This window comes from Erithacus rubecula, assembly GCF_903797595.1.
Source record: "Erithacus rubecula genome assembly, chromosome: 3".
Taxonomy (NCBI): Eukaryota; Metazoa; Chordata; class Aves; order Passeriformes; family Muscicapidae; genus Erithacus; species Erithacus rubecula.
The window spans coordinates 679,302-703,089 of record NC_136689.1 but is presented as its reverse complement, the minus strand read 5'-3'; the positions used below and the strand labels follow the sequence as shown (position 1 = coordinate 703,089).

Below are 23,788 nucleotides of genomic sequence, written 5' to 3'. Positions count from 1 at the left end.
AGGTGTTTGCCAGGGCTGCACTGAGCAGCACAAGTGCTTCCTGGAGTAATTTATGCAGGAATATTGAATGCAGGATCATTGACTGGGGTGAATAGCAGCAGCTTCCTCCCCCACATCCTCAGGGAGGCAGGAAGGAGGAGAAGCCTTGGTGGGGCTGGGCACTGCCTGCTGCTGCTTGGGTGAGCTGGCTGAGGAGTATCTTGGGATCTTTACTGACCTGTGATCTCAGATTGTGCCTCAGGAACAGCCTGGGCTCCTCCTGCTCATTGATTAGGAGCTTTTCAGGGGAGTGTTTGGTCATCCCTCTTAAAATGCACACACCAACCATGATGCTGGCACCTGGATCTCCATTTCCATGTGTACAGCTGGGGAGAAAACACTTCTGAAAATGTTACCTGCCAGATAAATTTCTGTTTTGTTGTGTAATGGCTGTAACTGGTAAGAAACAGCCACAAACCCACATTTTTAAGGTTGGTTGTGTTGGGTGTGAGGTCCTGGCACAGGGTGCCCAGAGCAGCTGTGGCTGTCCCTGCATCCCTGGAGTGCCCAGGGCCAGGCTGGACACTGGGATTTGGAGCAGCTGGGACAGGGGAAGGTGTCCCTGGGGTGGCACTAGATGGTCTTTAAGGTCCCACTAATTCAAACCATTCAGGAATTTGAGGATTCTGAGTCACTTTACCATTTAAGGTCTAATTTTCTTAAAGTGATGTGGGAATCACCCTCAATTAAAATGAAAAGTTTTTTTTTTTTTTTAATCAGTTTTACACTGAATAATTATTTATTTAGTCCCTTTTTCCCCTTTTGGAGGGGAATTGCTGTGTCCAGGGGCAGCTCAGTGTGCACTAAGCAAGTGAATCATTCTCCAAAGAAATAGCACACTGTGCCTGATAAGGCTGCAGGGACACCTGGAATGCCTTTTATTGCTCTTTCTTTGCTGAAATCTCAGCTTTTGTTTTCTAAGCAAAGCCTTGTTCTCCAGCACCCTTGAACGTGTTTGTCATCAGGAAATGTCAATACAATGGTGGTTGGGCTGCAGCAGCTCCTCCCTTCCTGCCCTTGGGGAGGGGGGAGCTGCTCTTCCCCATTCATTCATGGCAGAAAGGGCTGTTCTTGCCCCTGCTGCCACCCATCACATCTCACAGGGACAATCCTCTCCTTGAGACCAAGCACTAGCACAAGGCCTGCTGCTGTGGCTGCTCTTGGCATTTCCCCAAGCTCCTGCCTACCAGCACATCCCATTTTTAACTAGATAAGCCACACAGGCACTGCTTGACTTGAACTGAGGCTGCATTCTTCTGCTTGCAACATTTCAACTCATTTCCTAGAAGAAAAGCTAAAAAAGCTGCAGCCTTTACCAGCCCGAGTGTCCCAGCCTGAATTTGCAGCTGTTTTTGGGAGTTGTTGTGCTGGATGTGGTTGGTCTCTGGGAGCTAATGTTGGTTGATCTCTCAGTCAGCAGGAATTCTGTCATTGAGACAGGTCAGGATGACAAAAAGGCTCCAATGCAGAATTTGTTCTTTGGCCTCACTGGGGAGGAATTGGGCTCAGCTGTTGGATGTGAGCAGTCACTCTGTGCCTGTCATCTGCTTTTTTTACTGACTCTGTCCTGAGCTTTGCATGGCAGCAACAACTTTCTGGGCAGAGTTATTTCTCCTTCAGTGAGCAGGGCCTTTGTTGCCTGAGCTGGCAGAGCAGCTGGATGTGTCTGCAGCACCCAGGCTGCTCCCTGCTCACTGCCCAGGAGTTCAGTGACCTCCTCTGGCCCTGGGCCAACTGTGGGGCTGAAGCAGCTCAAGAAAAATCCCTGGGATCCTCTCAGAGAATAAACATCATGTGAGAGCAGGAGTGTCCCCCTGGCTGGGGACAATCAGTGTGTCCTGCTGGGAGGCAATAACAGCAGCTTAGGGGCTGGGCTGGCATCCCTTTGGTGAAGGGATCAGTGCAGGGCCCCAGGAGGGGCTGGCCTGCACCTGCAGCTTTCCTTGCTGCTTTCAGAGCCTGCTGGGTTTATAAATCAACAGTCCTGTTTGGAAGGAGGTGGGAATGCCCCTGCTGAAGCTGTGCTCTGGTGGAGCTCCCTGCAGGTGAAATCCAGCTGAAATCCAGTGGATGTGCCACTGGACAGGTTTTCAGGCTGTGGCTGTGTCTGATGTCCCTGCCCTGGTGCACAGGAGGTGCAGGTGTGGGTGATGCTGCCTGTGGCTCCTGGTCTGGCACTGGCACTGAGGGATGCTGAGCTAATTCACCTTCCCAGGAATTCCCTGGCACAGGGACAGGGACATCTCTGCACTGCTGCTGCTGCTGGAGCTGTGATCTGCTCCATGGTCTCTCAGAGCATCCTGAGTTCTCTCTCCCCTGGGGAGCTTTGGGGTGACTCACTGCACCTCTCCCTGCCTCACACCTGTTCTGAAGCTCTGTTACCCTTCTCCCTGTCCTTGGGAGCTGTACCATCATCACGCTTGGATCACAGGCAGGTTTTGCTTCCCAAGCTTACACCAAATCCTTTCCTGAGCTGTTGTGGCCCAGGGTTCAGCTCTGCTTGCAGAGGGGCCCAAGTGAGATCAGCACTTTTAAAGCTAAAAGCCTCTACCTTGGTTTAAAAGGATTTCAGTGATTTTCCTTTCTCACCTGTGTGTAGCCACAAATATCCCTACTTAGAAGTAATTCTATTAAAGTGGAATATGTATAATCTCCATCTCACCTATTGTGGGGCTGCACCATGAAGAACAAAATCTATATAGGGAATTGCCAAAGGTGGTGCAAAAAGGCCCTTTCTGAGCATCTTCTAGTGACACAGCAGTGTGTAAAGGCAGAATGGGATATCCTGGAGGTGTCCTTAACAGAGTCAGGAGCAGGGTGAAGAACAGGGATATCCCAAAGGTGTCCTTAATAGAGTCTGAAATAGGGATATCCCAGAGCAGTCAGGAACAGGGATATCCTAAAGATGTCTAACAGAGTCAGGAACAGGGTAAGGAACAGGGATATCCCAGAGCAGTCAGGAACAGGCTGCACAGCTTGAAACTTTCCAGGTGTATTCTGCTCCTACCCTAAATGTGTTTCTTAGGGACTTGAATTCTCCAGGAATTTCTGAGCCCCTGAGTGGCCCCCAGAGGAGGAGGGAGTTTTGTTCTGTGTGTGGATGTGCTTGGGGACACGTCCCCGTGGAGCAGAGCTGGGCACTGACAGAGAATTTGTTTTTCCTTATTAAACATCTGCCTGCACAGGGCTTTGTTGTGGTTTCCAAACTGCAGCCCCTGACCTCTGCACAGCCCAGTGTGTCTGTTCCATTTCCAGGTTCCTCTGGGGGCATTGCTGGGAGGCTGCAAAAGCCACCTCAGAGGCAGCTGCTGACTCCACACATCCCTCATTGCTCTAGCCAACACCTTGCAGAATTTGCAAATAGCTAAAACCCATTTCTTGGTTCAGAACCTTCCAGTAGTGTTTGAAAGCTTTAAAATATTGTTTTCTCTTGACAAATCCCCTTGGGAAAGCATTGCCAGGTTTGCTGTTCCACTCCTCTGGAACACCAGGCTGGTGCTGAGTTGCCATGAATGAAAACAATTCTCCACTCAACTTTCTCATGTGGAAGCTTCCAGTCCTGTGTCCTGATGGGCAGGTTCTGGTGCTCTGTAATTATGTTGTCAGGGGAAGGATTTATTTTAATTAAAAGTGGAATAGCTGCTCTGATACAGTCAGTGACACAACTGGAATTATTCCATGCAGGAAAGGAGTGGAGCCTGTGTGGAAGTGGAGTGGCTGGAAGCAGAGATGGTGTCCAACCTGTGCTGATCCACAGATTAATTTCAGAATTCATCCTCTCTGGCCTTGTTTTCCCTCCTACACTCTCAGATGTGTATATACACATATTTATGTATTATTATATATACAGAAGGCAAAACCATGAGTTGATGAAGGCACTGAGGCCTGCACAGTGATACTGAAACTATAATTAGGCTGGACTAAACCTCTGAATTTTTTTCTCACAGCATGACTTGAACTCATTCTCATCTCTGGGTTTGTCCTTCCAGTGTTTGTGCTGTACAATTTTCATCCCATCTTAGAAACTGAGAACAATGAGAACAAAATCCATTCTTTTGGGAGACATGTACATAGGACAAACATGGGATAGGATGAATTCAGAGGAGCTGGCACAAGGGCTGATGAGAACTTTTGTAGTGCAGCTTCTCCCTTTCTGTGCACTCAGCTGTTGTGCCCAGTGAGGTGATGCCACAGCAAGAAGAGCAGCAGGTAAAGATGAGAATGTTTGGGTGATGCAGTGTGCCAGTGAGGTGCCATCCCTCCCTGAGTCCCTCTGGAGGAGGCACAGCCCCTGTTCTGCTCTGCAGGGAGTGGGATGCTGCTGCTATTAAAGGAAAGCAGCTGACAGGAGCAGCTGCTGGGGCTGGGGCTCAGCCCAGCATCCTCCAGAGAAAGTGCTTTGCAAACAGCCCTTTCCTCCCCTGCCCCCACTTCTCCTTCCCTGTGCCAGCAGCAGAGAGGAGACTCTTCCCCATGATGGATGAAACTCTCCTTTTTTGGTGCTGCCTCTCCTGGGAAGCAGCACACCAAATCCCCTCTGCTGCTGAGCACCAGCAGCCAGCCTGGCTCTGTAGAGCTGCTCATTTGGGAGCTGCAGCTTCCAGCTCTGGGCAGAAGGTGGGCAGACTCTCTTTTTCCCTTAGATAAATATTTAGGATTTTTGGAGTCCTTTTTAGGTCTCTTACTTCAGTGCTCCTAGGCCTGTGTGGAGCTCGACTCTTGAAAGTCCCTCACAGTTATTATCTATGAACTCATCTTCCATGTGGCTTTTTTGAAGGCCAGCCAAGAGCATTAATCCCCACCTTCTAGAGTCCCTAATCCCTGCTGGGGCTTAGAGCAAAGTTATTCTTGTCCTCCCAGTGAAGCTGCTCTGGCAGAGCATCTCTCTCTCTCTCTCTGTAACTCAAGGCAAGTTTATTAATGTGACTTTTTATCAGCTTGGACAGGGTACAGCTCTGGATGGAGCAATCCAACTTGGACAGCCTTGCCCCATCCTGCTGAGTGCTTCATGGCACTGACATTGCCCACAGGGAGGGAATCATGCAGGAGGTTGGTGTGTTCTTATCTCAGCCATAATTACCAATAGGAAAATGCTCTTTGCAGGCACCACAGATTTTTTTTGGGAATGGCTGCAGCCATTCAGGGTTGTAAGTGGGCTGCTGGGGTGATTCTTTGCAGTTGTAGCACTCTTCCTCTCCTCAGCCTGACATTCCTAAAGCCTCCCAGCTCTGGTTTTTGTCCAGTTGTGGCTGTGCTGGCACCCAGCCCTCTCCCTACGTCAGCCTCCCCCTTCCCACCATCCTGCTTGCTCACAGTCTGCTCTGCTCCAGGAGCCTCCTCTGAACCCTCCAGGCTGCTTCAGGGGGGCTTCCTTCCACTTGTTGTCCTTCCAGGGGAGTTGGAGCAGTTGTGCCTTTGGTCCTGTGGTGGGTTTGGTGGCTTTGGGCAGCTCTGATGTTCAGTGGAGGCTTTGGGAGGTGGCTCAGGGTCCTGGCGTGGAGCTGAGCTGCTTCTCTTCCACAAGGAAATTGCAAAACACCCCTGAGGCTCTTGGACAAGTGCAGAGCAATTGCAGCCATGCCCAGGAATGCAGCAGGGCTGCTCTCCTGGGTGTCTGGAGTTCCCTGTCTCCCAGTTCTGGGGGCAGAGTGTGGCTCTCCAGAGCCTGAGAGCAGCAGGAGCTGCTGTGGAGTGCCCTGATAAAACAGACTCGTGCACAGGGGAACCTGACACAAGGCTGGAGCAGAAGGGAACTGGTGGAAAAGCTGCAGGTGAGAGTCTGGAATGAGAGTTTGCAGAGCTCTCAGTGCAGCTGGGCACAGGGCTGAGGTCAAGCAGGGATCTGTGCTGAGTTCACAGGGCTGGCTGGGAGGCACAGGGTGCCAGAGCAGCTGTGGCTGCCCCTGGGTCCCTGCAAGTGCCCAAAGCCAGGCTGGACAGAGCCTGGAGCAGCCTGGGACAGGGGGAGATGGCCCTGATTTTGGCAGGGGGTGGCATCTTTAAGATCCCTCAAGCCAAAGCATCCTCTGGTCCCATCCCATGACACCAGGTACCTCTGTGTGTGTATTTGGACATGCTCAAACAGGAATTCTCCCTGCTTCTCCTGCATTTGGATATTCCTTCTGCCTTGATCTTTGGCAGAGATCTGGCTCCAGCTAATTTAGTTTTATTTTGCATAAGTGCAGAATGTAGACTTTATTTTTAAACTGCTTTTTCTGAGTTGAAAATAATGTTAATCAGGGACATGTAATATGCATGTTACCCACCCCTGGAATTCCTCGAAGTCCTGAAGTGCTGGAATTTATTTCTCTGCTAATAACAGCCCTGGCCACAGTGATCCTTTGTGTGGAGACCTGGCAGTGATGGCATCAGCACTGTAAATGTGCATTGTCCTTTTGGGTTTGGTGTTGCATTGGTGCCTGTGACAGCCTTGCAGCTCCAGTGCAGTTTTTATGGGTGCTGGGAGCTTTTCCTTCCCGCAGTGCATGGATTGTGACATCCCTCAAATGCACTCTGCAGAATCTTGAAGGTTGAAAAGGCTCCCAAGGTCACAGAGTCCATGCTTTGACTGACACCCCCATATCACCCAACCCACAGTTTTTAACTCAACTAACCTTGAGTCATCCTGGTTGTTGTTGCCTCCCCTGGATGCCCTTCTGGTGCTGCACTTTCCTTAAATTTCTCTTTTGTTGAATCAAATACAGAGAATTTTAGTATTAGTGAATATCCACAGCTAAAAAGAGCAGGTGGGAACTGCTCCAGTGAACTGGGGAATGGTGGCCTGGCAGCTTTCAGTAATGGCTTTTTGAGCTGGCAGTGAGTAGGAGCTCCACACGTGGAGAGAGGAGCTTGTTCTGCAGCTTGCCCTTGGCTAGTGAGGGATTTCTGCCTGGTTATCCCTGCAGAACAAATCATCCCATGAAGTGTAAGCTCTCCAAGCCATGAGTGCCTGTGAGGCAGGAAGAAAATAGAAGTTTCATCCACTCTCCAGAAATTGAGAGAGTGTTTTTAACATTGCCAACGAGGCAGGAGTGCTGGGGGACTGTGTGCTGCCTGCTCTGCTAATTCATGTGGCATCTGAATAATTGATGATGGGGAAGGCACAGCTCATTGGCTTTATCAGTGCTTTCCTAAGGGAAATGGAGCTGATGAAAATGTTGCTGATGATGGAGCAGAAATCATCATTAATTTGCATGTTGGGTTTATTTGTAGTACCAATAACAGCAAAAATAATGCTTGAAACAGAGAAATGGCTCATTCCCTAAGGAATGAAACCCTTGAGGAGCCTCAGATTTCCCCACTGAGGTGGGAGCAGCAGCCAGAGGCTGTTCCTGGCCTGAGAATTGGGAGGAGGGAGATGCAGACATGGAGGAGGAAGTGGCTGGGAGCAGACAGTGAGAGGAGGAAACAACTGGGGCTGAAGTTCTGCCTCAGCTTTGGGATCTTGTTAAAACTTCATTAAACCCACCTGAAGTGAGAACTTCAGACTTCCTGATTGTTGTCTGGTGTGGCCATGGAGGGATTGTGGAGGGCACTGGGATCTGCATGAAACCTTCAGAGCCATTTCATGGTCACAATCCTGGAATCCCAGACTGGTTTGGGCTGGAAAGAACCTTCAGGATCATCCAGTGCCACCTTTGCCATGGCAGGGACACCTCCCACTGTCCCAGGTGATCCAGCCTGGCCTTGGGCTCTGCCAGGGATGCAGGGGCAGCCACAGCTGCTCTGGGAATTCCCAATATCCATCCATCCATCCATCATCCATCCATCCATCCATCCATCCATCATCCATCCATCCATCCATCATCCATCCATCCATCATCCATCCTCCATCCATCCATCCATTCCATTCCATCCATCCATGCATCATGCCAGTCATGCCATCCATCCACTCATCCATCCATCATCATCCATACATCCAGCTCCATACCATCAGCCATCCATCATCCATCCATCATTCCATCATCCATCCATCCATCCATACCTCATCCATCCATCCATCATCCAATCCAATCCGTCATCCATCATCAGCCCCCATCCATCATCCATCCATCCATCCATCCATCCATCCATCCATCATCCATCCATCCCATCCATCCATCCATCCATCCATCCATCCCATCCATCATCCATCATCATCCATCCATCCATCCATCCATCATCATCCATCCATCCATCCTCCATCCATCCATCCATCCATCCATCCTCCTCCATCCATCCATCCATCCATCCATCCATCCATCCATCCATCCATCCATCCATCATCCATCCATCCATCCATCATCCATCCATCCATCCATCCATCCATCCATCATCCATCCCATCCATCCATCATCCATCCATCCATCCATCCATCCATCATCCTCCATCCATCCATCCATCATCCATCCCATCCATCATCCATCCATCCATCCATCCATCCATCCATCCATCCATCCATCCATCATCCATCCATCATCCATCCATCCATCATCCATCCATCCATCCATCATCCATCCATCCATCATCCATCCATCCATCCATCCATCCATCATCCATCCATCCATCCATCATCCATCCATCATCCATCCATCCATCCATCCATCCATCCATCCATCCATCCATCCATCATCCATCCATCATCATCCATCCATCCATCCATCCATCCATCATCCATCCATCCATCCATCCATCCATCCATCCATCCATCCATCCATCCATCCATCATCCATCCATCCATCCATCCATCCATCCATCCATCCATCCATCCATCCATCCATCATCCATCCATCCATCATCATCCATCCATCCATCCATCCATCCTCCATCCATCCATCCATCCATCATCCATCCATCCATCCATCCATCCATCCCATCCATCATCCATCCATCATCCATCCCATCATCCATCCATCATCCATCCATCCATCCATCCATCCATCATCCATCCATCCATCATCCATCATCCATCCATCATCCATCCATCCATCCATCCATCCACCATCCATCCATCCTCCATCATCCATCCATCCATCATCCATCCACATCCATCCATCATCCATCCATCCATCCATCCATCCATCCATCATCCATCCATCCATCCATCCATCCATCCATCCATCATCCATCCATCCATCCATCATCCATCCATCATCATCCATCATCCATCCATCCATCCATCCATCCATCATCCATCCATCCATCCATCCATCCATCCATCCATCCATCCATCCATCCATCCATCCATCATCCATCCATCCATCATCCATCCATCATCCATCCATCATCCATCCATCCATCCATCCATCCATCAACCCACCCTCCATCCATCCAGCCATCCATCCATCCATCATCCATCCATCATCCATCCATCATCCATCCATCACCCATCACCATCCATCCATCCATCATCCATCCATCCATCCATCCATCTCCATCCTCCATCCATCCATCCATCCATCATCCATCATCCATCCATCATCCATCCATCATCCATCCATCATCCATCCATCATCATCATCCTCATCCATCCATCATCCATCCATCCCCATCCATCCATCCATCCATCCATCCATCCATCCATCCTCCATCCATCCATCATCCATCCATCCATCCATCCATCCATCCATCCATCCATCCACCCATCCATTCCTCTGGCAGTGGAGCCATTCCCTGTGTCCTGTCCCTGCATCCCTTGTCCCCAGTCCCTCTCCAGCTCTCCTGGATCCCTTCAGGGAATCCTGACTGGAAATCCCTGTGCTGTCCCTGTGTTCATGTGGAGGTAAAATGGGAACTGTTTTCCCTTTCCTTCTGCAGTTCTTGCCTGTTTTCTGTAGCAGCTTGGAGGCTCTGGGGCTCACTGGATTTATTCTGAGTAATTCAAGTGAGCCAGAAGGCTCAGGGGGTTTGTGCTGAGAAGGGAAACAACTCTGCAAGTGTTTTATTTGTTTGAGAAGTCCAAGCTTAAAATCATCAAATGTCCCAAACCTGCTCTCTTTGTCCCCAAATCTGCCCCCTCTGCTCCTGCTCTCTTGTCCCTCCCACAGGAGGGCAGCAATCATTTAAGACTCTAAATAATAACTAGAAAATCTCTTGCTGTATTTATGGATTGTTTGAAGGAGAACCTGGCTCTGTGACTGTCCCTGAAATCCTCATTTGCTGGAAGTCCAAACATGAACCAAAAATCAAGAATATTTGATGTGCTGCCTCCCTGTTTGCCCTCCCAGCTCACTTTGATCTCAGCAACATTTCCAAGCTGAAATTTGGTTTGATTTTGCTGTGGAAATATCTGGAATCTCCTAATTAATCCTGGTTTGATGATGCCATTGGGTGCTTGGGTTGGGCCAGCAGGTCAGGAGCACCCCAAAGAACTGGACACCTTCCCTCTGCACATCAGGGACTCCTTGGGGATTCTGCTTCCTGAACATAATTCTGGAATCCAGGTCACCCATTCTGAGGCTGATTTTTCCAGCAGTTGAGCTGATTGTGATTTTTTAAAGATTTTATTAAAGATCTCTCAGCCTCCATCTCTTTGCCTCTGAGAAGCTTCCAGTGATTTGTGGGGTTTTCCTGTGACTCCAGAATGAGCCACAAAGCAGAGCTCTTGCTGTGTTTAACTTTAAAACAATAAATAAGCCAACCCTATTGGTTCAGGCTGTGCCAAAAAAAAGATGAAAAATGCAGTTGTGTCACAAATTTTTGTGCCCAGCCAGGGAATGCAAGGAACATCAGTGGCTCAGTGAGTCACTGTGCCCTCTCCTTTGGGAGGAGGGATGCAGAAACCTTTCCTGGGCTCCAGGGCTCAGCAGGAGGATGACTTAGCAGATCTCTGCTCTCCTGTTTCCTCATGGCTGAGTGCTCCCAGCAGCTCCAGCTAAGAAAAGCAACCTGACTTACCCAGCAGAAATGGGAATTATGACCAAGCTGTCTCTGTTTCTCCCAGCCAGGCATTTAATTTGGGATGGAGTTAGGAGCTAATTTTAAAGGAGCAAGTGGGTCTGTTGGAATAATGGATGAGCTTGTTGTAAGTTTGGGCAGCAGGGTCTCCTTTAAAGCAGCACAAGTGAGGAGGTGTTTCTGCACAGTTCCTCCTGGATGGAGCAGATTGCTCTTCCCTGTGTGGCAGGAAGGCTGCTGGCCCTGGGTGCTGCTGTGTCACTGTCACTGTCACTGTCACTGCAGGGCTGCCAGCTGTGCTCCTCTGGGAGCAGCAGCAGTCCAGGAGTGGGCCAGTGTCCTGTCCAACCATTGTGTTTGGACAGCTTGCAGGTTTCAGCTTTGGGTTTTCTGGCCAGCATCCCTGTGCCTGCTCTCCTCTTTCTTGTTTTGCTTTCCTTTTTCTTCAGACAAGACACAGAATCTGGGTCAGACTGATCATAACTTGAAATTCCAAGCCTGTGCGTGCCCAGAGGCAGGAACACGACAGAGCAGTCAGGGGAGCTGCAGAATGGAAGCACAAAGTTCAGGAAATAAATTCCACTTCTCCCTGGATGGGAAGCTGGAGCCTGTGGCTGCTGCAGGGTTTGGTTTTTCAAAGGGTGATGGCTCTGGGAAGTTGTTCCAGGGGGTCACTTGGAGTAAAAGCTGGGTGAGGAAGTTGCTGGAGGGAAGTTCTTGATACTCAGAGAAGTTGTTGATAGTTCTGGATCCCTGGCAGTGTCCAAGGGCAGGCTGGGCAGGGCTGGGAGCACATTGGGACAGTGGGAGTGTCCCTGCCCTGGCACTGGGTGGGTTTTAGGGTCCCTCCAGCCCAAACCAGTCTGGGACACCCCCAAGGATTAAAATTCAGTGAATAGCTGGAACTGTTTGGAACAGAGCACCAGGATGGAGGCTGTGTGATGTGGGTAAGGGATTAAAATAACCATGCAGAATCTTTCAGATTAGCTGAGGAGAGATGGATTTTATTTATCCCAACAAGCAAACAGGTTACTCACTGAGTACACAGAGATTCTGAGCGTGGAGAAGAGCAGATGGAGCCAACCCTGGGTGTAACACATCAGCTGTGCCTGGAACAGGAGAGATCTCAACAATCCTCCTGTGTAAAAATAATGTGTGAGTTCAAGGAACATGATTGATTTGCTTAGGGGTAATTTGAAGATTTCCTGGAATGTGTTGCTACAGGAATCCCCTTCTCCTTGCCTGCAGTGCAGCTGTCACTGTGGCACTGCCAGGGCTGCTCCTGCTCCTTCCACACCTTTCCTTGGAGCAAACTCCTCCCATGGTGCTGTCCTTGGAGGCTGATCCTGGATGCACAGGTTGGTAACACCCACCAGCACCTCAGCAGCTGTTCCATTGAGGAATTACTCTGAATCCCTGAGGCTGGGAAAGCCCTGTGAGCCCAGGCTGTGCCCAGTCCCAGCCCAGAGCCACCTGCAGGGATGGGCTCCAAACCCCCCAGGCGGTGCCACCCTTTCCAGGAAGGACTTTCAGTGCATTTTTAAACCTCTGCCTTCAGAGATCTGTCACTCCTCAGTTTTTCTCTTTCATCCTGAGGTTAATGCCAGAATTGATCTTCCCTGTGCTCTGTAATGTCTGATTTCCATTGCTGGGCAGGCAGGGGATTAAGGTGCATCTTGCTGAGGATCCTTCAGTGCTTCCCAGCCAGCTCTGTTCTGTGTGAATGGCAATGGGTAGGAAGCATCTGTCTCTCTAAGCTGCTCAACACATGAATATGCTCCAGGATTTGCTGTCTCCCCTTGGGCACAATCCCTGCAATATCCTCATTTTCCTCTTGCCTCACTTAGCAGACAAGCCCTGGGAATTGGTGTCATTTTGGCTGCTGTAAGGGAGAGGAAAAGGAGGAATTCCCAGGGGTGTTGTGGCTGTCCTTGGAACCCACCTGGGCTCAGGAGGGATCCCTGCAGTTTGTGCCAGGTGCTCCAGCCCTGACTGAGACACCAGTGCTGTATTTAAAATGGCTTTTCTTAGTTACACTGGTTTATTTTTATACATCCTTGCTACATTCATTCCCCATTTAGCTAAATAGGGACAAGGAAATGTCCTGCTGATGAGGCTGCACAGCCTCATTACTATTTCCCCCAGAAAGTAGATCACTCCAGTGTCCTAGTTCCTGTGTAAACCTGCAGTAGCAGCACTGTCAGAGCCACAAAACCCCAAATTCCATGTATTTTATGGCAGCTGTTCCATGCAGTGCAGCCCAGGGAACAGGGACAGGACAGGAGGAAACAGCCCCAGGCTGTGCCAGGGGAGGTTCAGGTTGGAATTTGGGAATATTCCTACCCCAAAAAGGCTCTCCAGCCCTGGCACAGCTGCCCAGTGGGGAAAGGGTTTAATAATAATGGATGTGGCACTTGGGGACATGGTCAGTGCTGGATGGACTCACAGGACTTTTCCCTCACTGATTCTGTGACTGTGATGCAGCTTGTTGAGAAATCTAAATGTTGTTTTTCTTTCTGATGCTAAATGACATTTTCAGCAGATGATTAAATGTTCATTGCTGCACATTGAGGCTCACTGACCTAAAGCCATCAGTTCACTTGTGAGTTGAAAGCAAAGGAGGCTGTGCCTGAAAAATTGGCTCTTCTGAGCCCCATTTGTTCCTTTAAGGAGACTGGTCAGTGCAGGGATTAAACTGGAAATGCCTTCCCTGGCTGGTGTTCCCTCCAGGGTAGTGCAGCCAGTTGTGTGCACATCTGGATGATGGTTTGGCTTAAAATAGTCAGGAACTCTGAAAGCAACCTTTTTGATAAGACTCTTTCATTTAAATGTAAAATTTTTTTTTTTTTTACTGACCATAATTCATTCAGCTGTGACCCTTCACAGGGGGGTGAGGAGCTCCAAACTTTTCACCTCTGCCTTTTCAAGCTGTGATCCAGGGCCTTTATCTAAACCCCAAGAACTGCAGCTGCTGCCTGAAGTGTGGCCTGCCAGCCTGACCTTTTATTGTTCAAAGAATCAAAAAGAAGAGCTTGACCTGAATTAGTTTCCATAATGGCCTTGCCTGGAAGGACAGAAACCCCACAATCAGTGGGACACCATTGTTCCTGAGGAATGTCAGCCTGTAGGTATGTGCTGGCCCTGCAGTGCTGACACAGAATTTCCTGCAGTTCAAGGAGTAGGAGCTTTTGTTTTTTGGGAACAAGGGGGTCTGTGTTCTGCCAGCCCATGCAAGGCAGCAGGCCTGGGCTGCTGCACTGTGGCCACTTGGGCCACCCCTCCTGACCCAGCACACACAAATGGCCCTTGTGCTCCCCTGGCAGCTCTCTGCCAGCAGCTCCTGATTTTCCTCAGGAGGGGCTGGAGCCAGGCTGGGAGAGCTGGGAATGTCCACCTGGGCCAGGGGGGATCCAGGGAGAGCTCAGAGCCCTTCCAGGACCCAAAGGGGCTCCAGGAGAGCTGGGAATGTTCACCTGGGCCAGGGGGGATCCAGGGAGAGCTCAGAGCCCTTCCAGGACCCAAAGGGGCTCCAGGAGAGCTGGGAATGTTCACCTGGGCCAGGGGGGATCCAGGGAGAGCTCAGAGCCCTTCCAGGACCCAAAGGGGCTCCAGGAGAGCTGGGAATGTTCACCTGGGCCAGGGGGGATCCAGGGAGAGCTCAGAGCCCTTCCAGGACCCAAAGGGGCTCCAGGAGAGCTGCAGAGGGACTGGGGACAAAACCTTTCTGTACCTTCCAGCAGTTTCTGGTGCCTCTTGTTCCCAAGAATAACTTCAAAAGGCTGTCAAATGCAAAAGTGAGGAATTGGTGATGGGTGTGTGTTGTGCCAACCTGAAGGTTGGAGATGACTCAGTTCAGGTGCATTTTTTCAGCTTGGTGGCAGGAATTAAATTGAACCCAGAGATGCAGATCAGGGAGGGATAAGTGGTGGTTGCTTCTCTGTTTCCAGTTCCTAGCTGTGGGTATAATGCCTGCATGTGCACTTTGCTGTTTGGTTTATTTTTTGGGTTTTTTTTTTTTCACGTAAACATTATTAAAACATCACTTTCCCTCCCAAATCCCAGGGCTGGGGGGGGGGTTTGGTGGGATTAGCAAGGTTTGCTGAGGACATGCAGGACCCTCTGGGAGGGATCAGGAGCAGCACTGAAGTCCACATCAGAGATTATGTAAAATCCTAATCTCCATAGGGGAGCCTGGGTGGAGTCAAACCCAGCACTAAATTCTCTTACATCATTTGTGTTTGTGCTGCTGGGGGTGTAATTAACTGCAGATCTGGGGCAGGGCTGGGCTCAATGTCACACCATGGCCACCCTGGCCAGGTGCTGGGTGCTATTTTAACATTTTTTATTTAAACTGCTGATAAAAAACCCCCCATGAAACGTAACATCCACAAGCTTTAGGCGACCCCTCTTTATTTCCATTGCAGATCTGAGAATTCCTGAGCATTTCTGGTGGTGTGAAGGCACAGAGGGCACAGCTGGGCAGCAGCCAGGTGGGGTGAAGCTCGTGTTCTGATGAAATTCTCTCTCTGCTGGGCTTGCAGGTGCAGAGTGCTCAGGCATGGCTGAGCTGGAGCACAACCTGAGCCTGGCTGATGCTCTCAGCGAGCCGCCCCTCGCCGTGGAGGAGGAGGTGAAGAGGGACTTCATAGCCACCCTGGAGGCTGAGAAATTCCAGGATGTGGTGGGGGAGACAGTGGATAAAACAGATTATGTGCCTCTGCTGGATGATGAGGACGAGGCCAAGCCTGGCAGCCAGGAGCCCAAAAGCAAAGGGCACGTGGACGGGATTGCCACGGAACGTAAGTGTCCCCAAAATGTCCCAGAGTGTCCCCCAGAGTGTCCCAAAAATGTCCCAGAGTGTCCCAAAGTGTCCCAGAGTCTCCCAGAGTGTCCCAAAAATGTCCCAGAGTGTCCCAAAATGTCCCAAAGTTTCCCAAAATGTCCCAGAGTGTCCAGTGTCCCAAAATGTCCCAAAGTGTCCCAGAGTGTCCCAAAATGTCCCAGAGTGTCTTCCAGAGTGTCCCAAAAATGTCCCAGAGTGTCCCAAAATGTCCCAGAGTGTCCCAGAGTGTCCAAAGTTTCCCAAAATGTCCCAGAGTGTCCAGTGTCCCAAAATGTCCCAAAGTGTCTCAGAGTGTCCCAAAATGTCCCAAAATGTCCCAAAGTGTCCCAGAGTGTCCCAGAGTGTCCCAAAGTGTCTCCCAGAGTGTCCCAAAAATGTCCCAGAGTGTCCCAAAGTGTCTCCAAAATGTCCCAAAATGTCCCAAAATGTCCCAGAGTGTCCCAAAATGTCCCAAAGTGTCTCCCAAAATGTCCCAGTATCCCAAAGTGTCCCAGAGTGTCCCAAAATGTGCCAGAGTGTCCCAAAGTGTCTCCAAAATGTCCCAAAATGTCCCAGAGTGTCCAAAGTGTCCCAAAATGTCCCACAGTGTCCCAAAGTGTCCCAGAGTGTCCCAAAAACTGCCACTGGAACATCAGGGAGCACCTGTGCTCACTGTGACACTGCTGAGCCTCTGGTCTCAACCATTTATTTCAAATTTGACTCAGCTCAAGCCCTGTGTGTTGCTTTTTTGCCCTTTGTTCCTTCAGCCTCTCCTGGGGACACTGCTGAAGGCAGATTTCAGCCAGACCTTTTTTTAGGTTTTGGGGGTTTTTTTTAGGTTGTGACACTTTTAAAATTCTGGTTAAGATTTTTCCCAAGGTGATAGCTTTCTCACAAATGGAAAGGAATTAATAAGCATGAGATTAGCAGCTGGTGTTGACTGTGGGACAGTGCATGATGTATGTGACACCTCTCCCTGCTGGGCCACAGTGTGGCTTGGCTTTAATATTTAATTTAATTTATTTCATTTAATATGATGTGCTTGGCATCAATATTTGGGGTTGGCAGCTTTTGGGGCTCTCAGAGAAAGCACTCACCAAATTTTGTGGCTGCCATGCTCCACAAATAGTGTCCCAAGGTGCCACCACTCTGGGGGGTGGCAAATGCAAGAGGAAAGGTGGGTGATGAGCTGCTGCTGGTGGGGTCTGCACATCTGGAATCTCCAGCATCTGTCTGGGAGCTTCACCCCCAAATGTTTAACAGCTCAAGCCCATGGCTCTGACCCAAGGCTTCATTTACTTGGATTTTTTTGGGATGTGCTGGTTGTGTGCATGGTACCAAAACCTGCTGCTGATGGACACTTTCCAGCCCAGCTGATATTTAGAATTATGGAATCATTAAGGTTGGAAAAGATGTTTGGGATCATCAAACCCAGCAGCTTCCCCAGCACTTTTAAGGCCACCACTGATCATGTCCCCAAGTGTCACATCCACAGATTTACACAGATTTAAATCCCTGCAGGAATGGGGACTCACCCCTGCCCTGGGCAGCTGTGCCAGGCTGGACAAACCATTCCAAGTGGAATATTCCCAATAAACAACCTAAACCTCCCTCTCCTCCTGTCCCTGTCCCCTGGGAGCAGAGAACAGAACAGCCCCAGGAGTTTGAGGTGGAACATCACCAATTTATTTGTGTTAAGAGCTTTATCAAAAATTCTTTAGGAAAATGAGAGTTTTAAACAGATGTTTCCCTGTATGAAGGGGAAAATAGTAAGTTTTGGGGGTCATCCAATGAACAATTTGAATTATTGCTCCCTTTGCTTGTGTGCTGTTCCTTCTCTGCCCAAGTGGGAATTGTCACCAGCAGTGCCTTGATGGTTTTATTTGTTTGTGGCCTTGATCTGTGCTGTGTGAAGAGGAAAACCTTTGGTAACTTGATGACTTCCTTCAGAAGAAGTTTTCTTTTTTTAACCCTTAATCCTGCTGTGTTGAGGAAGGTGGGATGTGATCCTTCAAAATAAACAGAATATCCAAGAGCACATCATGGGGAATTCTGGGCTGTTTGAGACATTTATTTGCTTTGTTTAGAAGTGCACTGTAACACAGAAAATGTAACTTTGAATTTTCCATGCTGACACTGTTGATAAAGGGCACCAAACAAGCAGGAAGGATGGTAATGGGCAATGACATTATTATAAAACTTGGAACTTTGGGGCAGTTCAGATGTGTATTATTTATTTCATTCATATTTTAGCACTGCAGAAGCAGAGAAACACAAGGACTTGTTCACACCTTTGATTTGAGGATATTTTAAAGCAATCCTTTGTTGTAGAAGCTGCAGATCCCAACCCATCTCAGCACCAGGATTTCTCAGTGCTCAGATCATGACACAATATTGGTTTAAAATGCAAATCCCTTAAATGTGTCCTCCCAGCCATGTATCTTTGCTATCCCACTCATTATTTCACATAACTCCAGGATCTTGGGGTGGGGGTAATGAGGCCTTTTAGGTTTGCTTGTTAATTAGAACTCTCTGTCAGGGAAAGGCTGGGTGCTGTGGGCAGAGCTCAGGCACATATCCTGGGGGGAAAAACAGAATTTCAGGAGAATTCCTTCATGGGAAGGGTTGTTACACATTGCCCAGGGAGGTTTGCAGTCCCCATCCTGGAGGTGGCCCAGGGCTCTGGGCTGGGGGCAGGGTGGGGTTGGATTTGGTGACCAGGGAAGGCTTTTCCCAGCTCAGTAATTCAGGGATTTTGGGATGTCCTGGCTTCCCCAGCTCCCACCCCATCAGGGGGCTGCTGGAGCAGAACTCCTTCCCTCCTGCATGGCAAAGGGGGGATGATGCAGTTTCTTATTCTTGCTTTGGAGATTGGTTTTTCCCTTTTTTGGGAGAGCTGCAGAGCAGCCAGGAGCATTATCTAAATCTTTGGCAAGATGCAAACAAGACCCTGTGTGCAGAGATGGAGAATTCCCTGAGTGGAGTTGTTCAGCTTTCCCACCTTGGACCAGCAGGGAAGGACTGAAACCTAAATCAGGGACAGGTATCATAAACCAGTCTTAGGATTTGGTCCTGGAATATCTTCATTTCTCCTCCCTGTTTTTCCCTGAAGTGCTGATACCTGTTTCTGCCATCAAATGTATTTAATATTTATAACTTTTTAAAAAGAAGCTGAATGGGCTTCATTTATTGAGGCTCCAGTGGGTGAGATTTAACTGGGTCCTGAGGGTCTTGGTGTTGTAGTTCCATATTTGAGTGTAACACCAAGTTTTTGGGGAGCAGCAGCAGGAGTTGCACATCCCTGGCTCCAGCCAGCCTGGTTTTCCTGAGGGAGAGCAGCAGCCTGCAGAGCTCAGGCTTTTCAGCCTCCTCTTGTTCATTTATTTATGTTAAAAGGCACAAATGTGTTCTGACATCACGGTCTGTGCTCCTCAGATTGTCTTTCCTCAGTCAGAAGAGGTTTAATCCTCCATCCTGTCAGGCTGTGGCTGCTCCAGATCTGCTCCAAGGTTTTATTTCACTTTTTTTTCCCTGACCCCAGGAGCCAAGTTAGGTGAGTTTAACATGGGGTGGGTGAGTCCAGAGGGATGGGGAAGAGCAGGGACAGTTTGTCACCTACAAATCTCTCCTAGAATAAAGCTTTAACTTTGGTTAACTGCTGAAATACCAGGGAGAAATGAATTTACTCCTCCTTGCACCTGGCTGGACGTGGTAAATTGGCAAATTCTGGGATAATCCTCTTCTGACCCTGTGTGCCTTACATAACAGCCAGGGCTGTGTGCTGCCTGCTCTCCTGAGCCATCCCAGGGTTTTCAGGATGCTCTGGAGCTTCCTGAGCATCCAGAGGCTGCAGCAGTTCCATTCTGCTGCTCCTGTGAGGGGCTGAGGGGAGGGATTGTAGGTGGGATTTTAGCATGTGCCAAGAGAAGGGGAAGCACTGGGGTTTGAGCAGAGCTCCTGGGGGTGTTTCATTGAGGTGAGGACCAGGATTGTCTCTGCTGGTTCCTGGTGGGGAACTGTGGGCAGCTCTCTGCTGGCAGGACCTGCCTGTGCTCAGCCCCTGTGTTTGTTTTTACAAACTCCTTGGTGAGTTTTAACCTTGAATCCAGTTTCTTTTTGCTGGGTATGGGCTGGGCTGGAGCTGATTTTGTGCATGGTGCTGGCACAGTGCAGAGTTTGGAGCTGGGTGTGAGGATGGTGGTGGTGGCACAGGTGATTTGATTGTTCCTTCAAATGAAAATGTTTGATTCCCCAGGCTCAGGCAGGGAGCAGGGTGAGGGACATGGCCAGGAGGGAATCCCACAGTGCAGAACATCGTGGGCAGTGTGAGCTGGGGAGGGCTGGACAGCAGTGATGGGGACTGGGCAGCACTGCACTCTTGGGCTTTATTCACAGAATCATTGCTGGCCTTGGAAAAGCTCTCAGACACCAGCAAGTGCAACACTTCCCCCAGCACTGCCAGTGTCCCCAGGTGCCACATCCACACAGATATAAATCCCTGCAGGGATGGGGGCTCCACCCCTGCCCTGGGCAGCTCTGCCAGGCTGGAGAGGAATATTCCCAATTTCCAGCCCTGTTCCCTGGAGCAGAACCCAACCTGGGGCTGTCCCCTCCTGCCAGGGAGCTGTGCAGAGCCAGAAGTTCCCTCTGAGCCTCCTTTTCTCCAGGCTGAGCAATTCCCCTCTCTCTTCTCATTATTATAATTCTATTGTTTTCTTTTATTTAATTTTATTTATTTCATTTATTTATTATTTGTTCCCCTGCCCTGTCAGTGAGTGAGTGCCTCTTAATTCCCATGGGATTAAACCCTGCAGGACTGAAACCTGGGTTTGGTTTAAGTGACCCAGTCCTGGGATGGCTCTGCTGGGACTGGAGGTGTCACCACGAGGTGGCTCTGCTGGCCACTGCTGCCCTCCCTCCCTGCAGCTCCAGAGATGAAACCCCAGGCCAAAAAACACATTTCCTTTTGCTTTTCCCTCCCTTCCCACATGAGGAGAAAGTGCCTTTCTTGCAGCAGGATTTGCTTTAGCCAAAGGGAATTTAGACACTTGGTCATGTATGAAAGTGGAGATGGAGAGTGTTCCACAAACCCAGAGTTTAAATCAGCAGATGATGATATTTGCATTTTTGTCTGATGAGACATTAAACAAAGTCTCTCCAGCCCCATTCCTGCCCCACAGTTGTCACATCACAGAATCCCAGACTGGTTTGGGCTGGAAGGAACCTGAAATCCCACCCAGTGCCAGCCCTGCCATGGGGACACCTTCCGCTGTCCCAGGTGATCCAACTCCAGTGTCCAACCTGCCCTGGGCACTGCCAGGATCCAGGGGCAGCCACAGCTGCTCTGGGAATTCCCAATTCCCAATATCCATCCCATTTCTCTGGCAGTGGAGCCATTCCCTGTGTCCTGTCCCTCCATCCCTTGTCCCTCTCCAGCTCTCCTGGAGCCCTTCAGGAGCTCTGAGCCCTCCCTGGATCCTTCTCCTCTCCAGGGAACATTCCCAGCTCTCCAGCCTGGCTCCAGCCCTGGGGGCTCCTGGATCTCTCCAGCATCTCCAGCTCCTTGTGCTGTTGGATCCAGGGCAGCTCTGCAGGTGATTTTGAGGCAGAACATTTCAATGAATGAGTGGAAGGAGATTTAAGCTCTGAGCCCCAAGCTGGTTCAGACTCTGCCCATCAGCATTTATTTTGCTGACATTTTCCTCTCCAATATCATCATTTGACAACATCTGTGTGTGATCAAAGCTGCAGCAAGAGCCCCCTGAGCCCCCAGGTGTGGCACCCTGCTGGGGCTGTGCTGGTGTCCCCTGCCCACCCCTCTGGATTAGGGGTTATGTTGGCACTGCCCATTTGCCTCAGATTATGGGTTTAGCCAGTGCTGCCTTAAATTTGTTTATATAAAAACAATCCTTTGATCCACGAGCCAGATGCAAATACTATCTTGTGATTCTGATGAGGATTAGGTAGTTACAACATCTTGACATGGTTTTGGGTTTATGCAATTTAGAATATGAGGGGAGGAGCCCTGGGCAGGTTGCTGGGTGCTTTCACACTGGGGCTTCAGCAAACCCAGCTCAAATTGATTTGCTCCAAAGGCACTGACCTTCAGAGACTTAAAAATAACAACCACTCGTGCTGGCTGGAGTTGGTGTGATCTGACCTGATTTTTCTGGAAGCTTGTCTTCCCAAAAAGCTGAAACTGTAAAGGGAACCATCTTACCTGCTCTCTGTCCTTGCCATGGACAGCCCTGGCATTTCTGATCCTTCTGCTCCCCTTTGGAGGGGTTCAGCCACATTGGTGGTCAAGTTGAGTCCTGGTTTAAGGCATCAGTGATGATGGTGGCACCAGAGTCACTGAGGCTGGAAAAGGTCACAGAGTCCCAGCTGATCCCCACCTTGTCACCAGAACAGAGCTCTGAGTGCCACAGCCAGGAATTCCTGGGACACCCCCAGGATGGGCAAACCTCCCTGGGCAGCCCCTGCCAATATTTAACAGCCCTTTCCATGGAGAAATTCTTCCTGGTGTTCAGAGCCTGGGGCTCAGGGAGGGCCACAGCAGCCCCAGGTGACTGAGTGTGTGTTTCTTCAGGAAAAAACTTTTTTATTTTTAAAAGGAGAGTTTCCTCACTGTCAGCAGAACTGAGGGCCCAGGGAGGAGCTGGTGCTGCTTGCTTCACTAAAACTGCTGGGGGTCATAAAATCACAGAATCCAGACTGGTTTGGGGTGGGGAGAACCTCAAGGATCACCCAGTGCCACCCCATTCCATGGCAGGGACAATCCCACTGTCCCAGCTGCTCCAAACCCCAGTGTCCAGCCTGGCCTGGGACATTGCAGGGATCCAGCCACAGCTGCTCTGGGCACCCTGTGCCAGCCCTGCCCTCCCTCATTGTGTAAAACTTCTTTTTTCTGATCTAAATGGATCCTCTTACAGCTTCACACTGTTCCCCGTGCCCACTGCTGCCAGTTTCTTAAGTTCAGTGTGTAAATCCTGGTGCTGGTTAAAATTTCAGAATTTTACTACAAGACTGAATCTCACAGTGATAAGGATTTTTTGTGTTGTTTTTGGAACTGGTGATCTTCCACCTTGAACACCCTCCTCTGACTCTGCCCTGGTCCCTGCTTTAGCAGTGTGTGGTGTTCCAGGAGGGATTTCTCCATGGAAAGGGTGGTCAGGGTAGGGAGGTTTGGATCCCCATCCCTGGAGGTGTCCCAGGAATGGCTGGATGTGCTCAGAGCTCTGGGCTGGGGACAAGGAGGGGATCAGGCACAGGCTGGGCTTGATCCCAGAGTCATCCTGGATTCTGTGAGTGTGCTCTCATTTAGAATTGGTCATTTATTTTTGTTACTTCTGAGGCTTTTCCACCCTCAGTGATCCTGGATTCTGTGAGTGTGCTCTCAGTTGGAATTGATCATTTCTTTTGTTACTTCTGAGGCTTTTCCACCCTCAGTGATCCTGGATTCTGTGAGTGTGCTCTCATTTGGAATTGATCATTTCTTCTGTTAGTTCTGGGATCACCACCTGGGTGACACAGTGGGGCTTGTCAAAGCAGGGACTCCATCCTGGAGCTCTTTTCCAAGCTCAGTGATTGCAGAATTGCACAGTGCTGTTCCCAAGCTCTGACTGAGATGGATTGCAGGCAGTGCTGACCCTTGTGCTGGTCTCTTGCAGATTGCTCAGCCTCAGGGCCCATGGTGGTGGAGAATGGTGACCACGGGCTGCAGGATCCCCGCTCAGGTAGGTGCTGCAGGCACAGCTCTGCCCTGCCTGTCCTGGGCTCATCCCCCTGCTCTGCAGCCCTCTCTCCTCCCAGGGGCTGGGGCTGCCTGCCATGGGCTCTCCAACAGCTGGCAACAAAAGGGGATTCACTTGCTTTGGAGTTTAAAGGGCTTTTTTTGGATAAAAGCTTGTTGTGAAGATGTGCTGTTCATTATCCATGGTCAGTGCTGGCAAGGAGCTGAGAATGGTGTGTAGGGAGTCCATAATATCCAGAGCTGAGCTGTGCCCTGCCCTGTGGCTCCCCTGAGCCTCACAGTGGTGTTTTCCCAGCTCC

General features: G+C 49.9%; 1 protein-coding gene across 1 annotated transcript in view; it reads left to right on the top strand.

Moving 5' to 3' along the window:
• The first annotated feature begins 14,013 nt into the window (after positions 1-14,013).
• MAP4 (microtubule associated protein 4) overlaps positions 14,014-23,788 on the top strand; it is a 93,661-nt gene continuing 83,886 nt past the window's right edge. The window contains exons 1-3 of the mRNA XM_079301197.1: positions 14,014-14,038; positions 15,456-15,713; positions 23,407-23,472. Of these exons, the coding sequence (XP_079157323.1) occupies positions 14,029-14,038; positions 15,456-15,713; positions 23,407-23,472 (334 nt within the window). The 5' untranslated portion in view covers positions 14,014-14,028. The remainder of the gene's footprint in view (positions 14,039-15,455; positions 15,714-23,406; positions 23,473-23,788) is intronic.